The sequence below is a fragment of the Lagopus muta genome, chromosome 10, assembly GCF_023343835.1.
Source record: "Lagopus muta isolate bLagMut1 chromosome 10, bLagMut1 primary, whole genome shotgun sequence".
Classification (NCBI taxonomy): domain Eukaryota; kingdom Metazoa; phylum Chordata; class Aves; order Galliformes; family Phasianidae; genus Lagopus; species Lagopus muta.
Genome location: NC_064442.1, coordinates 14307835 through 14324998, shown reverse-complemented (window position 1 = coordinate 14324998; position 17164 = coordinate 14307835). Strand labels below are relative to the sequence as shown.

Genomic DNA, 17164 nt, shown 5'->3' with positions numbered 1-17164 from the left:
AACATTTGCCAGATAAAACCTACCACAGCGTTGCATTATTCCTTTGTACACTGATTGAACTCACTTTCATGTTTCATTAAAGTTATCACTTAGATTAATCAGAATAAGATCTCTTTCCAGAAAAACCAAGCTACCATTAAATCTACCACCCAGTTTTGTACTGCTATGGGATTTTTCATTTCTAAATAACACCAGCACTATTTTAACCAACAGTAAGATAAAAAAAAAAAAGTCACGTTTAAAAAGTTTCACAGTATGATTGCACAGCTTGCATTAGAAAATAACAGGGGCAATTACTTTCAGAAAAAACAACATTTGTTAAAAAACTTTCTGGGCTGTAAAGCGTAGCAAACTTGAAGAGTCACCTAGAAAAGTAGTGCTGTGTGTTATCATTTTTACTTATTTACTAATTGCTTCTCTTGTATGGCTTTCTGATAGCTACGCCAGAAACTGGTTCACTTTAAGAGTAGCTCAAATAAGAAAAAAGTACAAAGGTAGAAATTGTCTCCATTCACTGATCCCTACTACACATTTTGTCTGAAGTGCATATTTCTATTATCTAATCACCATTTTCAACACTGATTTAAAAGAAATGTTAATCAAATTAGACAGTTTTGAATACATTTAGTTGTATTCAACCACACTGCTTTAAGCCTTTGCAACTCAAAATGTAAAACAATCAGTATGGTTTCTGTACAGTCTTTAATGCATGAACCCTTTGGGTTCTAACTACTTTCGGTTATGTGCAGAAGCGTTTGTAGGCAGGCTCATCTTAGAAATTTAAACTGAAACAAACAGATGAAATAGAACTACTATCACACAGCTTTTACAACGCTTCTAAATTTAAACAAAGGGATAGGACAGTTTCCTTTTCTTTCACTTCCTGACATCTGGCTTTTTCCTATTGTTCTCAAAGCCTACCAGCATCCTGAGTTAGGCACACACAACCAATTGTATTAGCTTACCCTGTGAAGAGTCACCGTGTGTTGTTCCCATATAGCTGTTTCTTCCATTGTTGCACTCTAAGGAGAGAGAGAAAACAAAGATCAGACTTCACCATACAGCATACAGTGAAAAGCTGTAATAACTGTATAGTATCACAAATAGGAATTTGCACTCAAAATGACCATTTTTATTCATATTGAACAGTAACAGAAGAGTTGGCTCACTTGTTAGATACTTCCCACCTTTATATGTCACATCTGAACTTCCTGTGCTCTTGGTCAAGGGGGGGGATGTGGATTCAGGAAGCAGAACTTAACAGGCATCAAATTTCTGATCATTATATATATCACTAACTTTGGAACTAAGGAAGTTTAAAGGGAAGAACTACAAGAAACCTATAATGCAGTCTCTCTAGATTGCACCTTAAGCACACGGTAAGGTCCAATGCCCACTTCAGTTTCCTACCAGGATCACAAGTATAACACACTAACTTTCACATTTGACACTTCATGAACGTTCTGCCTTTTGCTTGTTCTATAGTTGTAGGCAGATCACCACCAACTCATCGTGAGCACCCAGCTCTGCAGATCACAGTACCCATACAACTGTGTTATGCTTACAGGTCACTTAACAGACTGCAGTTCAGTGTACACTAATTTCTTCACTCAATGCCACAGTACCACAGAAATAAATGAGGTCTCAGAAAAGGAACAGGATTAAACAGTAACATTATGGCAGTGTTTACATACTTGTATTTCTGCCTACAAGAGCATTTTGTGGCATTCTGCCACAAAAAACATTTGGAAAAGGGGAAAATGGGCTGGGGGAGTTAAAAATGGAAGAGTCAAAGCCTTGAAAACGGGTAGAGAGGCAGCAGGAAATACACAGCAAGCAGCAACAACTCTCCTGCTGCCACATTCTCTGCCTTTCCATAGGCAGCATCCCATGTTTTGCTCCATATGCACCCTTCCACAAGTAAACAATCCACTAACTAACTAAGGCACAGAATCACAGCAGAAACATCTCTGAAGCCAATCAGAAAGAAGCACATTTTTAAAAACTCAACCATCATTACAGTAACACAGTCATTACAACAAAAACATTCCCAATTTTCATCCAGTCGTATATAATTACAGAAAACTGCATCAGAAACATTTAGTCCCACTATGAATATCTATGAAAACTTAATCCACTTCTCTCACACCAGAATTTGCAACTACATTTAACAAGTGAGTTCTTCTCATGTTCCCAGAAAGCTTTAGGTCTTTTTCCTCTCTGCATTTTGTGCTCCAATTTCAACAGCTTGGATGTGTTACATTACAGCTTATTTCTCTTTCAGGGTTCACTTCTCCTAAAAGCGTTGGTGCAACTTAATTGGCAAACCCCTCCTTCCATCGGTTCTCTCACTCAGCACAGGGTGCTCCTCTGCATTAGAAATCAACACAACTGGAGCCCCAGATTAGATTCTTTCCTTCCAGTTAAGTATTTTAAAAACACATCTGATCAATTTTCGCACAGTAACAACTTCCACAAACAGTGCCATCTTTGAAACAAAATAGAATGTTCCACTTGCTACACGGTTAATGAATACTGATTTCCTTCCCCATTCGTGATGCTCTCATTCTGTCTTAGTTTTGGCAAGTGTTTCTCAGGCCAAACATCTCAACAAATGAAGAATTATCTCTGCACATAAACTTCCAGGAGAAGTTTTTAAATAACTCCAATTAGGAAAAAGGTGAAACAGGAGTACAAGAACAGACTGCACAAGTCGCAATAGACATTTTAACCAAAACAGGCAGCCCTACCTGCATCAGGTTAGTCCAGTTAGCAGAGAAATGAACCCAACAGCTCACTAACCACACCTGTCCCAGGCACGTCACACCCCTCGCCTTGCATTCGGAGCACCTGCCTACAGGTCAGTTTGAGCCACTGGGCTAAAAGGCAGCACAGCTCCAGGGCTGCCAGCTGCTGCTGCTTGTTTTTGGAGCAGGGCACCCGAAGGCACAGCTCAAACACACTGCCTGCTCCTGGATACGGCAAAGGCTGATAACAACTTATCCAGCTAAGCACTGCTCATGCTGAAGCTGGGAGAACTGGTAATGCTGAAGTGGGAAAGATATGAGACGAGCTGGTAAATTTCCAACAAATAAGAAAAATTAAACTGGTCTACTCAACGTGTTTCTGAGAACTAAGACAACATACCTCACAGCAAAACAAAGCAAACCCCCAAAACTTGCTTGCTACCACACAACTTAATCCACCTTTCTTTCTCAATGCAGCCACAGTGCTCATTGGTCATTCACTGACTGAGTTACCATTTCTAACTTTTCTTCCCAATTGGTTTCCTTTCTGTAGCTCAGTCTTTCCACTTCCATTCTGCTCCGTTTTTCACTTAAGTAATCTCTTCATCTACTGCTACTGCCTCCCCAAATTTTGCTACTACATTCATTTCAAGTTCACAAGAGTTGGAAACATCAAATATCCATTAGTCAGATAGCAAACCAAGTAATATGTTATTTTCATTCTTTCTGCATGCCCAAACAGTCCAATCCAGAGCAGTTAAAACAGTTCAAAGGCAGCCTGAGGTGAGTTGCTGGCTTTAACACAAAATGCATAAGTGAGTTTGCTTCTTGTCTGTGAGGAAGTGTCTTCACTCATAGATGACTGAAAAGTCTGATGAAGACTCACAGAGGTGCTCATCCCACCAGGCACTGACAGCTGAGGCACAAAAACTAGCTCTTGCTGCTCTCCATCAGCCAAGGTCTCCATTAAGATGCTGCTCTTCGACATGACCCACACTGCGGGTATGCTAATGCTGTATTCTGCAGGGAACATTGGAGTTTCATACCTCTTGTGAGGATATAGGTAAATCCCAAGTGTGTAGAAAAAGCAGCTATTAATTAAGAGGTGGGGGCAGACAGCGTTAAGTTAGCAGTGATGGCACCAGCCCTGCTGCATGCTGCTGCCAACGTTGTATTCAAGACAACATAACCAATATTGATTTGGGGAAAATGAGGTGACTCAGCAGGAAAGCAAATACACACCACTAGAAACCAGGAATACGACAGTGAGATGCTACAGTCTAGGGCTGGAGTAACTCAACAGAAACCATTAAGAATTTTCGTAATGCAAGAGGCCAAGTAAATCTGTAGACTCATGCTGTATCTATATTGGCTGTGGTTCTCTAAGAGAAACTGGAAGGAAAGGATAGTTATCATGACTTCAGCATTAAAAAGAATAGTTTGCATTGTACTTATGCTTTACTAAATCAAAATTTCCTTAAGCTCATTTGAATCACCTTTACGCAAACTGTCAGTAGAACTACCAGTTCCGTAGATGGCTCCTGCAACCGTCTTCTCAGTTTTCAAGAAGATATACATGAGACTGCAATTCATCAATATGCAAATAATTGAAGTTCTTGATCTTTGGTATTGCTCTGAGATATAAATTCATCTAACTAAGCATCTTTTCATGAAGCTCCCTTTGTGGGCTTAGAGTCCTTCACAAGGTACAACTTTTTTGTACCCCTATCCACATTTCTTTGTTTCTTTTCTAAGGCTGGTGTTTTCCTCCCCCAACCTTCCCCTCCACCCCCACTTTGTCCCTCTGTGCTTTTTTTTTTTTTTTTAAATATGCCTTTGTCATACCACTCTTTTCTTTGTGCATTTCTGGGTACATGAATACACACACAGTACAATTTTCCCAAATGAGTAATTCTGTACTTATGCACCAAGATTTTTCCTCCAAGCACCATCCAGGAACAAAAGCCTTGCTGACTGCCAGTGCTGCCATGTTTCTGGAACAGCACTGCTCCCTTTGCCACTCCTGCAGTTGGGAAAGCTGCAGTCAGCAGCAGCACCAGATCTACCTGCAGGCTGCAGAAGACAGTTCAAGTTCACATTTGGAAAGATGCAATTCAAGCTAGAGAAACCAGTATCTCATGCCTAAATATAATGCAAGGTTCCTGCGGTGAAGTTTCTTCCACTGTAACACTCACTTTTTCAGACTCCTGCACTTACAAGATGGCTACACTGAAGTCAAAGCTGCCATCTGCTTTTGCAATCAGAGCCAGAAGAAACTTTCCAAGCTTCTCTACAAGTTTAAGGGAGCTTACAAGAGGAATCATCATTCTTACTTCATCTGAACTACATTTGCAAGTGAAGCTAACTGTGTCAAGAAGGATGGATTAAGTTTAGTGATAATTTGCTCAATTATGAGCAAGTTTTGACACATTACGTGCAGAGCATCATCACTCCAACCTTACAGCATCACGTTGTAGCTTGTGTCTACCTTTACTTTCAATAAAAATTGACTTGCAAAGGCATTTCTAATTGTCCTAGAAGGAAAGGTCACAGCAACTTTGAGAAACTATTTCCTGATTTGAGATACTGGGGAGAAAAAAGAAAAAAAAAGAATGAAGTGCTGATGGACTGTATCAAATAATGGGAAAAAAAAAATCAGTATTTCTATTTGGCTTCAAAAATTAATTCTCAGAATTATTCTTTGGAGAAGTCAACTTCTGAAGTTCAACAGAATTCTATTGCTGAATTCTAGAGGTTAAATGCAGAATCAATCCATTTTGATTGACTGCACTTTAGGGAACAAGAAATAAAGTCTGTACCATAACAACTAGCATTTGGAGCTGTTGTAAGAACTTCTGCAGGTTTGAGTACTACTGGATTATATTTATCATTCAGTTAAAAAAAAAAGACCTAAAGGCAATAGCCCAAACAATGGCTTCCTGAGGAAGTCCACAGAAGGAAACCGTATCTTCCTCAGCCAGCTAGAGCAGAAAATGAAGAGGTCACTTCCCCCCCAAACACGCCATCTCTCGGCACATACTTGGAGCAGTGCACTGTTCCCAGCACCAACCAGGAGAACTTCCTGCAGACACTCACCTCTGTCCTTACTGCTTACTCTATAACCACCATATACTCCAGCAGCTTAGTTCCAACTGTCTTATGTGGATACCACAAACGCCTCTGTTAATTAAAAATCCTTTTTCACTGCAACCAGTACAAAGAGGATAGAACCCCTACTATCAGATTGATTTTATCAATTGAAAAATCTGAGCTTTTTCTTACATACTCTTTATGTAAGATACTCACCACCTCACATTCACTCTCCAAGCTACCCCAGAGCCACTGAACTCTAACTTGATACCTAAGTTATTTCAAGCACTAGGAGACAAGCTCTAGAGCTTGTGTACTCAGAGAAGAGGGTGCTCAGAGGCAGGACAGGCACAGCAAGCTGCACACTGCTGGAACTTGCTGTTTGCATCCAGAAGCAAGCAAGACTCCTTTCTCAGAACGGCCTCTCAGTCCAAACCTCACCCAGCTCTCTGCACAGCCACAGGTTTCCTTGGCTATTGTTGTTCATGAAGGCAACACTTAAATCAGCAGACTCTAGTTCCAGAAGTTTTCAGACATTCTAGAAACCCTCAAACGACAAAAATATGCAGAAGCTAGGGGGAAAAATGCATTTGGGTAGAAGGAAAATTTTAGAAAATATTAAAGAAAAAAAATCAAAACTGGATTATAATCCAGTTATAGTGCAGTATTTATAGAAGTTTGTATGTCATAGGCTTGCTGAATGCTATTATTACAGAACAACACTCAGGAAACTTGTAGTAAGGCAAAACAAACCAGAACATAAAGACCCCAAAGATGCATCTCAGTCATAGGTCAGGTTACTTCAGGTGCTGAAGAGCAGCACTCAAACACCCTGTTAACAGTATCTGCCATCAGCTAAGGAAAGCTTACTTGCTCCATGATCTCTAAGGCGTGGGAAAAATGCTTTAGAATTTGGGATCCTCATTTGTTTTGCTTCTTTCCATTTTGCTTTCCAGCTGGCAATGAAATCATGTACAATCACAAACTCCCAAGTGCTGGCAAGCAGCATTTCAAAGATCATGACTTCCAGGCTAGTACACTAGCAAAATGGAACCAAAAATCACAACAGAAGAGAAATACAAAATACAGCTTATTGCCTTGCCTTTGCGTTCAGAAGGAGTGATGGTGCCACTGCCACAGGTAGGCTTTTTTTTTTTTGTCTTTAATTTCTCCATTATACTGACTGAAGTCAGAATTATTAGGACAAAGATTAAAAAAAAAAACAAAAAAACAACTAGGTTATAGCTTTCATATATTGCTGAAAGCATTCATTTTCTCTTCAGAGATCATCTTTAGTTCAGATGTGAATTTCTCCAGTTCAAAGACAAGATTCTCAAGAAACACCATCTAATGTTTTAACTCTCTGCATCTTCAGGTGCTGCCTGAAAAGCACCGTTTTAGCACCAAAAACTGCTTAAGCAGCACACTTTGCCCTGCAACTAGTTTCCATTCTCAGAAATAACCCTACCCTCTGCTCCCTTGTTATGTTCCTGCATGCTACGTGGCCACATGTAGCTGATTCTACCTGAGTTGGCTCCTTATCAGTTTGTCTCATCATTATGTAAGAAAACTTACTCATACTATTTCAGTTTTATTTAGGAAACTTGAGTCCACTTCATGCACCTGGATATCGCTTTTTAATTCAAAATGAAAAGATGAAGTGCATACAAGTGTGAGATATGGACACCAAAAGTTGCAAACATGTAAGCTGGAGATCAGAGCAGCAGTCAATGCTCAAGAATGTCACTGTAAGCAAGAAGGCTGTGACCTTGCTTCTCCTCCAGAAGATCATTACTCAGTTACCACACGCTGCACCAGGTAAACATCCTCTTCAACTGTTACACTCTGAAGATCTGTTAAATGAGAGCCTCTGGAGAGGCAACCATATCCCCCAAAGACACAGCAGTCCTTTTCCCAACATACTGCTCAAAGCTTTCTGGCATCACTCAGACCAGACACACATTTAAGAGGTTTGCATGATACTTCAACTTACAGATGCCATGCTATCTTCAGAAGTTGGACAACAACACACATGAAATGACACATGTTAATTTTTCTTTAAAGATGTACTAAGTTTCTTCCTCTCAACATCATCTATCACTATTACAAAGCTTTGAGTTAAGTGCCCTTCCCTATTTGTTACAACCAGGCATACAGATGTCTTCCAATTTTGGGGGTCAGTTAAGAAGATTCAATTTCAGCAGCCACGCAGTTACTAAAGCATCTGCAGCACACACTGTAATTCTAAGCTTACATTATCTCTGCACATTCAAAGGAGGTAAATGAAGAGCCAAGCACACAGAAACACAGGACTTGAAAAAAGAGGAGACAGCAAGTAGTGTTAAATAATAGGGCAAGTTAAAGGTTGTTAGTGACTTTGTATAAAGGAGACAGTAGTAACAAACAGTTTGGTTTAAAAGGTACAAAACAGGGAGAAAAGCAGCTTTTTGTCCTTGACCTTTAAATTAAGGATGAGGAGAAAAAAGTATGAGAGATCAATGAGAGAGAAGGGATGAGAATGAGAGCAGCACAGCAACACCCTGCCTGGGCACACAGGTTCACATCGGCACAGCTTGCTCAGCTGTCAGCAAGGACAACCTAACTGCACTTTCTTATCAGCAAGCATGGAAAGTGCAGAACAACATTTTTCCTTGTGAAACAGGAGTATTCCCATCCTACTATAAAAGCTCATTTTGCATTACTTCATTGTAACACAAGTACTCCTTTGCCAGTTTTCCAAAACATGTTCCCTGCAAAAGGGGAAGAGTTACCTGGCTTAAGCAGACACAACCTAGTGCTCTTCAGTGATACCTCTCACCACTACTGCTGCTCTGTCTCTAGCCATACACACATCAATTCGCCGGCTATAAAAAGGAGGTTTTCCAGAAAACACATCAACTATTACTGAAGAAAAAATATACATGCTGCAATTGTCCTTACATCTGATTACAAAACTAAAATACAGTAGTGATTTAACTCAAAAGCAGGTAGTGCTGCAAGTTCAGAAACATATAATGTAAAAAAGTCAAAGCAGTGTTGATGCATGCTACCAGTATTTAAATTCAGAGCAGAGCTCCTCCTACGTTTGCAGCAAGCCGTCTCGGTAGCCTGCAGACCTACAGATGAACTCCGGCCCCACAAGCAGCTTATTGCTGCAGCTTAAGTGCTTATCTTTTACCAGTCCTTTTTGTTTAGTGTCTGCAGAACAAATCAATTAAAGTTATCGGCTACTAACAAAGAGAAAAAAATGGAAGTGACTGCACAAGTTCAGCTACAGCATACCTGGGGGAAGGGGGAAATGGGTCCTGTGTGAACCCGGCGAGTGGGCACCCAACGCCACTGCAGAGCAAGGCACAGCAGCCACTGGGTTTAAGCAACCTGTCCCATCAGAACCAGTAGGATTGGAAGAACAGCACTCGTGGGCTGCTGTTTGCCAACACAAAGGGCTGGGAGCAGCAGCAGCAACCTCAGCTCAGCACTGCTCACTTTTTCAGGGCAGGCTCTCCTCTGTTTGCAAAGCCAATTGAACCGAATCAAGGAGCCAAGGGGCTGAGTGCAGAAGGAGCAGGCAGGCAGAGAAACTAACAGAAGAGAAATGGAAGCCTGTTCTGGTGGGTTGTCAACCACGAACACAGGAGCAGACATAGCACAGAACACACGTAGCAGTGTGCACCTGCAGTTATTGCCATAGCACCAGCTGCTTTACAAGGGGCATGTCATGCTTTGTAGGTAGTAAGAAAAGTACAGTACAGTTTCTTCACATCCAGTCCTTCCATGTTTATTGCACATTTGTTCCCAAACTTAAACATAACCATACACAGGGGTTTGAAAAATATGGGTGTTTCCCTTCAGAAAGATAAACAGGATTCATTGTTATCAAAGTTTCACAAACACGCTTTTATGGAAAATATACACATACATATTTTTCCACCTTCCAGTTTATTATCTACCCATAAAAAAAAAAGTAAAATAATCATTGCTTCCATCTGTTCAGACATCACGGCCCCTAACAAGCACAAGAGAAAAATACCAGCAGCTCCACAAGCAAGGAAGAACCGGGAAAACATTTCCACATGTTTCTCCCCCTCCCCTTCCAGTGACATGCAACAGCAGCAGGAACACCCATGTCACCACAACCAAGCCAGAAACACCTTTCTAAGGTGATGAGAAGCTGTGGTAGGAATAAACAGCAGCAAAACCAATCCCACCGGGGAGCCAGGACCAAGCAAGAGGCAATGAATGCAGGCCTGAGCTACCGCCCAGTGCAAACAGCTGCCTGATTATAATCCTCCCCGATTTTCTGCTGGCAGTGATCCCAGCCTTGCCTTTCCCTGTACCAGTGGTTTACAACCTTTTCCAATTTGCAGATCCCTCCCCCCCCCCCCCCCCCCCCAAAAAAAAAAAAAATTGGACGCAAATTGCCATACATTAAAACTTCAGATGAAAAGTAAAGCAAGCCTTTTCAACAGCAGCATGCTCTTGGATTTTTGGTTTTGGATTTCCTCTTTGCTGACTGCATCCATATCCCACCCTAACAATCCAGGGGCCGCCAGGAAGGCCAGGCCAAAGAACACCCCAGTCATTTCCTAACTCAACCAGGTTAGGAGAAACATTGGCTACAGTTTCTAGAAGAAAATAACAGCAATTTGTGGACAAGAGGCTTTACACAGGCTTCAAATTAAACTCTGAACGTATTCAGACATACATAACCATGGTGCCTTTTCCCATCCCACCCCACAGACTCACAGCTACTGTTTCCTTTTCAATTTGCACATCAAAGCAGGGGAAGGGAGCAGGGAATTAGCTCTGCAGCATTCTTTGCTGACCAGGTCAGAACTGCCTTGCAGCACTCCGCCTTACACACTCAAGGCAAAACATCACACCTGATATCAGACAAAAACTCACTCTCTCCATAAGTGCCGATGTTTGGTTGTCTGTCAGTTATTTTGACCACTGCAGTTCAATTAACGCACCAAATTTTATGTAACACTTATCATACAAGTTCAGAAAGCTTTGTAAGTAAGGAAATAGCAGAAAATTTGCTATGACATACAGCTTGGAGGTCTTTGTGCTGCAGCTTGAACTTCATTTTCCTTTTTCCAAGCTGATCATTTAAGATGATAACAAATAGCAAAAACAACAACAAAAAAGATCCCAATCCACCGTTTAACTTGCTTTAAAATCTCACATGCTTTAAGCCTGGCATACTTAAAACCACCAGAAACCAAAAGCTAACCTCAAATTAAAATATCTTTGTGACCACTTTTAAGAGTTGATATAAATACAGAAGCAAAACAAACTGCTGTCTCCTCCCCACAGCTGCTTTGAACACACAGCAGTGTAACTTCTCTTCCCACAGTTTCTGCATCTGCACAGTAAATCAGACTATATAAAGAACACAGGATTATATTCTTCATCAAAACTGCATTGCGCCCCTTCATCACCACTCTGGAATGCACATTCCCAATTAGGCAATAAATTACATGGGCAAAATGATTAGGGCTACTTCAAAATATGTGCTGTGCTTCTTTCTGCCATAAGTGCATCTGTAACTACCAGGAACTGTATTTAAAAAATGAAGGGCTTTGGATTTGTGAGGTATCAAACAAGGATAAAATTCCCCCTTTCAGAAAGTTCAGTTTCCACTTCAACTTAAAACCACAAGAATCAAAATCTCATCAGCATGACATTCTGGTTTGCAAACTGAAAAAGGATCAGGTTTATACAGCCTTCAGCTCACCCCTCCACATGCCAGCAGTCCTTGCTCTTTGTGGCACAGAAAGCAGCTCCTCTCAACTTCCACATTGCAAACGCAGCATTTCTAAACCCCGCATTCTCAACTCAGCCCTGTAACTCTTGAGCTCTATATCACATCACTATCATAGGGCTAAACGTCTTGCACAACAACTTGCCACCCTCCTGCCCTCAGGTCTTCCTTGCCAAAAGCAGCCCGTGTCTTTGGTATCTGAAAGTCAAGGATCCAGGAAGTCATTTCTGTGACAGCACATCTTTTCTGAGCCTTCATAAATCAGCAACAGAGTTTGAGGACCGCTGCGTGATTTTTGTTGTTATTAGAAGAACTTTGTTACAAGACAAAACAGAACAAGTATACTTCAAAGCTCTTCTCCTGTTCCACTTTGCTTTACATCTTGCAGCTACACGGCAAGTAAACTGAAGACACATTTTAGCTGTCTAGACGTGATTTCTAAAGAACTCTGTGTCAGAAATAGTGAACACATTATGTCTCCAGGAGCATATATCAGTTTGCATATACATAGCACAGTGCTGCCATTTTTTCTTAGAAGCAAACTTCTTAAATATTACAGGAAAATGTGCAAGATAAAGCAGTAAGCTTATTTCTCCTTGTGTACAGTACTTTTCAACACTTAACTGACATTTGTCTCATGACAGAGGTAAGGATTTGGGTTGTTTTTTTGTCCCCTCACACCAAAATATTAGTCTACTTCAACACAGGATAAAAACATGAGAACATAAGCAAATTTAGCTAAGCCACGACCAGTCCAAGAAAAGAAGCATCCAACATCATGAAAAGCAATACTCATAAATGCTTTGGCTTCCTCAGACTCATTTTCAGAATTATGAAGGAGGAAGAGGAGTTTGTACTCCCTACAGACTCTCAACAACCCCCCCCAAATTACTGAAGATTACAGAAACGAAAATAAAGCTGTGTAAATACAGGCATTACTTTAACATCCATCACAACTTCCAAAAAGGGAAATCTGGACATATCAGCATTCTAACAGATGAAGCCTTCTGTCAGCAGGTCAAACAGCAAATAAAGGGGTTTTTAAGAGAGTTCTTGTTACAATTTAACCATTGAAATTATCTCCTGGAGTAGTCAGCTTAACACCTTTTATAAGCACACAAATGAAAAGTACTATTTACATTTAAATACTTCTATTTAAATCTGTGACTTTGCACAGGTAAGACTCATCAAGTGAGAAATCCCCCGCAGAAAATCACTACAGAGACATACCCACACAAGTAATAGCGGATATCACAGCTTCAACCTTACTTTGAAATAGTAATCAAACAGGCAATAAATAACAGAGGCAGATAAGCTTTGTATTTAAGAGGCACAGCAGCTTCTCACATACCTTTCTCCCGCGGTAATCATCATTTCATAAAGAATACTCAGTTGCCAGACAGATGACAGCGAAGATGATGACAAGCATGTAGTGTATTTCAGAACAGGCACTTCACAAACAGACTGAAAATAAAAGTCTACACATACCTACTCAGACATGCCACCCGTCGAAACCACCTCTTGGCAAGCCCTTCCCATCTGTGCTTAATGGGCAGATGTTTATTTAGTTAACTCAGCACATTTTTTGAAGTGAAAAGGCATGAGTGACATTCTAGCTGTTTATCCAACCAACTGGAGAAGAAACTGGATAAGCTCTCAGTTAAAGCTGAAATGCCTGCATACGTTTGGCCAAATGCCTGTATAATTTCAGCCAATTACCTGTTTATCCTAGGTTACAGCCACAGTTCATTCAACCATTGCTCCAAAAGCTCTCAAGTTACACAACTGCAAGAAATAGAATGGGGAAGGAAGCAATTGAATCACCTAGAAACCTGCAAAATCAGCTAAATTTAAGGGAAAAAAACCAACCACTAAACATTCTTCTTGGATGAGCAAGAAACCTTAAGAGATAGCTTCAGAACACCAGACAAGTCTGTTTGATGAGCCAATGTAATGGAAAATGATATCAGAGGCCACAGCTTGAAGAAAAAAATAGTGAAGGCTTTTGAAACTATTTGAGAAGTTGATGACTCTGAAAAAACTTCCATGATTTTTTTTTCCCCCCATAGGAGAGGTTCTAAAGAAGAAAATGGCCACGTACACAGGCAGTATGATAACATTTCCCCTATATTAGGATAAAGAACTTAAAAGATTAAACTGCGGGGGGGAGAGGGGAGAAAGAGGGAAAAGAGCTTCAGTATCATTATGATTTACAAACGTGGGTATCATTTGACTATCATCAAGTGACAGTCCAACTTAGGTACAACCTTTCAGAGAAAGGTTTAAAATCTTAAATTCAATCATCCAAGTCAGGATAGAATCAGCTGGTCTAGCTCCTTCCTCCCACTGAAGGAAAACTGTCCTTCTGTGTCCCTCATCCAAGTTTTCTTTTTTAATTCTTATTTATTCTTACACAGCTGGCTAGGAAAACTCTACCTCCTATTTATAACACCGAGGGTTTTATTCCAAAATCCTTAAACCACTGATAGTACAGCAAAGTTAGCTTTTTCTTGTCTGCACACTTGCAGACAAACGTTAGTAGGAGAGCACACTAACTCTGTTACACAGGCAGGCCATCCATCTTGTTATCTCCCATAACTCAAGAGCAGATAAATCAGAACATAACCAGAAGGGGAATTTTATAAAGCCCTATTGTGTAACATCCCTTTTTAGCATCCTGCAAGCTGTGATCAGAGTCTTCAAGAAAATCTGAGTATGTGACTCGAAATCGGTAAAGAAACAGCTCATTTGAGAAATACTATTGTTTCTGTCCTGCTACTTCTTACAAACAATACAGGATTAGTCACTAAGCCAACACCTGTAGCTCTTGCTCAAGACATCAGAGCTATGCTGAGGTTAGAAAAACACAATTGGAACTGAACTAGTAAGAAAAGGAACTGATCTACAGGAAAAAATGGCTCATCAAACAATCTTCAGACACAGAATGAACACAATGGTAGTTGTACAAAACAGGAGTTAACTGCCCTAACAGCTGACCAGCATAACAAGAAGTCCTACATTTCTCAGGACATTCCAGGCAACCATTCAGCTCCCTAAAACCCAGAAAAAAAAACAAGTGATCAGCCTTTTGCTGAGTTAATAAGATGAAGTGGCTCACCATGTAGCCAGACAAGTATGATTCAGAGCATGAGGCAGTAGACTGCTTAGATACAGGGAAGGAAGCATTGTTCCACCACCATGAAGTTACATCAGCCAACCTTTTGTAGAGCCACATCACTTACAGAGACTGCTCTAAAAGGACTTCCTTTTTGTTACAATACTCAAATGGAAACGATTTTAAAAATATTTGTTCATATTACCTCTTATTCCCCTACCTATTTTTAAAGCATTTAGAAAACAGAAGTTGCATTGAGGCCCCACCCTGAATTTCTTAACACAGTGAAGAACCACAGCAATTATTATACTGCAGTCTTCCCACTAACACACTGTAAAACACCAGAAGTGGGACAAATAAGAGCAAAGTAACATTGATTACCTGTCTTCTGAAGCCTTACTACTGAGAACAGTCCGCAAGCCAGGGGTGAGCAATTACCACCCTGCAGCCAAGTCCCAGGTTGTGATCAAGTCAAGGACAAGTGCCATCACTTCCTCTCAACTGAGGTAATTCACTTCTACACCAATGTATGTAACATGCTGACATTCTGCAACAGATTTCAGTTAAACTTGTGGTACACAGACTTAACAAGTTTCAAATCCAGAGCCAATGTCACACATCCTTCAGAAGACAAAAAACACCCCTACAAAAAAATCCCTGGAGAAACGGATGTTTCAGCCTACCTTACTAATGTGTTAATGAGCATCAGAGGCAGTGAAAGGGCCACGGGGAGGCCAGAAGCCTAAGCCCAAGTTAGGTTACAAGTCCAAAAGCTCTGCATGCAGGCTAAAGCCCCAGTGAGGCTTTAGCTCAGACTAGCCTTGGCTTTATTGTCTTCGTAATCAACACTCTGAAGGAGTGCATGTACTTGCATGTACGTTATTGTATATCCTTTTTTGGCACTTGTGCTGCTCTGTCCAACTCCTTCAGTCAGCTGGCTCATCTTAATAAACTGAGAAGGGAAATAAATAGGAAAGAAGAGCACAAAAAAATAACTTTTTAAATAATTGTAGTGACATGAAGTAAAACGTTCAGAAGTCAGCCAAGGATGGGAGGCGAGGAAGATCATTTTGTCACATCTCTCTTTTTGCTGCAGCAAGTTTTCACCATCTTTGCCAACACTTCCTTTCAGCAGAAAACAAAAATCACTCCTCTCAAAGGGAAAACAAACAGAACACTCCAATGGATAAGATCTACTTTATTTACTGCATTATAAGATAATGTGACACTTACAGTGCAAAAAAGGTGAAGACATTTCAGGATCACATTGGAACATAAGAAACATCTAGGTTAAAATCCAAGTTAGGAAAAAAAGTACATTTAAGCTAATCACACTGTTTGACAGGCATTAAACCTCCCAGGGCAGAGGCCCACCAACTGTCACACTGCAGTGTCGGACAACCACACTGCCACTAATGGCAACAGTGCATCGAATCTGCATTGAAGCATCAGAGAATTAAATAAGAAAACCAAACAATTTTCTAAGTGAATTCCCAGAATTACATCCTGGCTGCAACACATTGGATTATTTTGCAAAAAACTGGTCTGTTTTCTGTTCGTCCAGACCAGCAATTACTTATTTTTGAATTATACTTTCATAATTATCAGAGCAAGGACAGCCTGCATTTTAAATGCTTTTACTAATCATCTAGTTATTAATAAATTAACAAAAAGCGCCACTTATTTCAAATCTTTCTAAACTCATTCATAATAGAATCTTGTCTCACTTTCCAGACTGTGATTAATAGAATTTCTTTCTACTCATCCTAAAAATTACACTCTCCTAACTGTACTACAACACAATTAAAAAAGAGGCAGAAATTAATAGCACCACACAGCTTCGGGTTGGTGAACACAGGAATGGGGAGAAGTCTTCCTTCCAGGTACAGCCCTAGGAAGATACTAGAAATACAGTAGAAGAAGGGGAACACCTGCAGTCACCACCAGCCCTCCAAGCAGGCAATGATGACAGGCTGCACAGAAGGCTCAACTCTAACAATTATATCAACAAAATCCTTGAACACTTTCTATTTCTCAGCAGAAAATTATTATTGTTGTTTAATCCAAACCTACTGAAAAGCTCGAACAGGCTTAGAATCAAGGTGCAAGCAACCAAGAGATTATATTCAATATAAACACAATCAGTAGAGTCAAAGGTTAAGTTGTGAGTTGGTAAACTTTGCTCTTTGTTAGTAATGGACGACTCTGCTTCTTTTTGTATAAGCTCGTTTGGATTATACTTCCAATTCAGGTGAGTGTGCAGCTCCCTGAACTGCAGCAGCAGCAGGATTCTCTAAGTGAATTCAGAAAGCCATTTATCCTTGTAACATTCTAGTCAGCCTACTGGAATTAGAGTTCCTCATTTTCAAATTATTTTTCCACTTTCAGTGCCTGACTTGCAAGAATCACTATCAGCTGTTAATATAACTAAATAAAAGGTGAAGA

The 17164-nt window shown here is 40.4% G+C and overlaps 1 protein-coding gene across 13 annotated transcripts in view; it reads right to left on the bottom strand.

Moving 5' to 3' along the window:
• TJP1 (tight junction protein 1) overlaps positions 1-17164 on the bottom strand; it is a 159650-nt gene that overhangs the window by 43268 nt on the left and 99218 nt on the right. For all 13 annotated transcript variants that reach the window (XM_048956397.1, XM_048956401.1, XM_048956402.1 and 10 more), the window contains one exon: positions 966-1022. In XM_048956397.1, coding sequence (XP_048812354.1) covers positions 966-1022 — 57 coding nt within the window. The remainder of the gene's footprint in view (positions 1-965; positions 1023-17164) is intronic.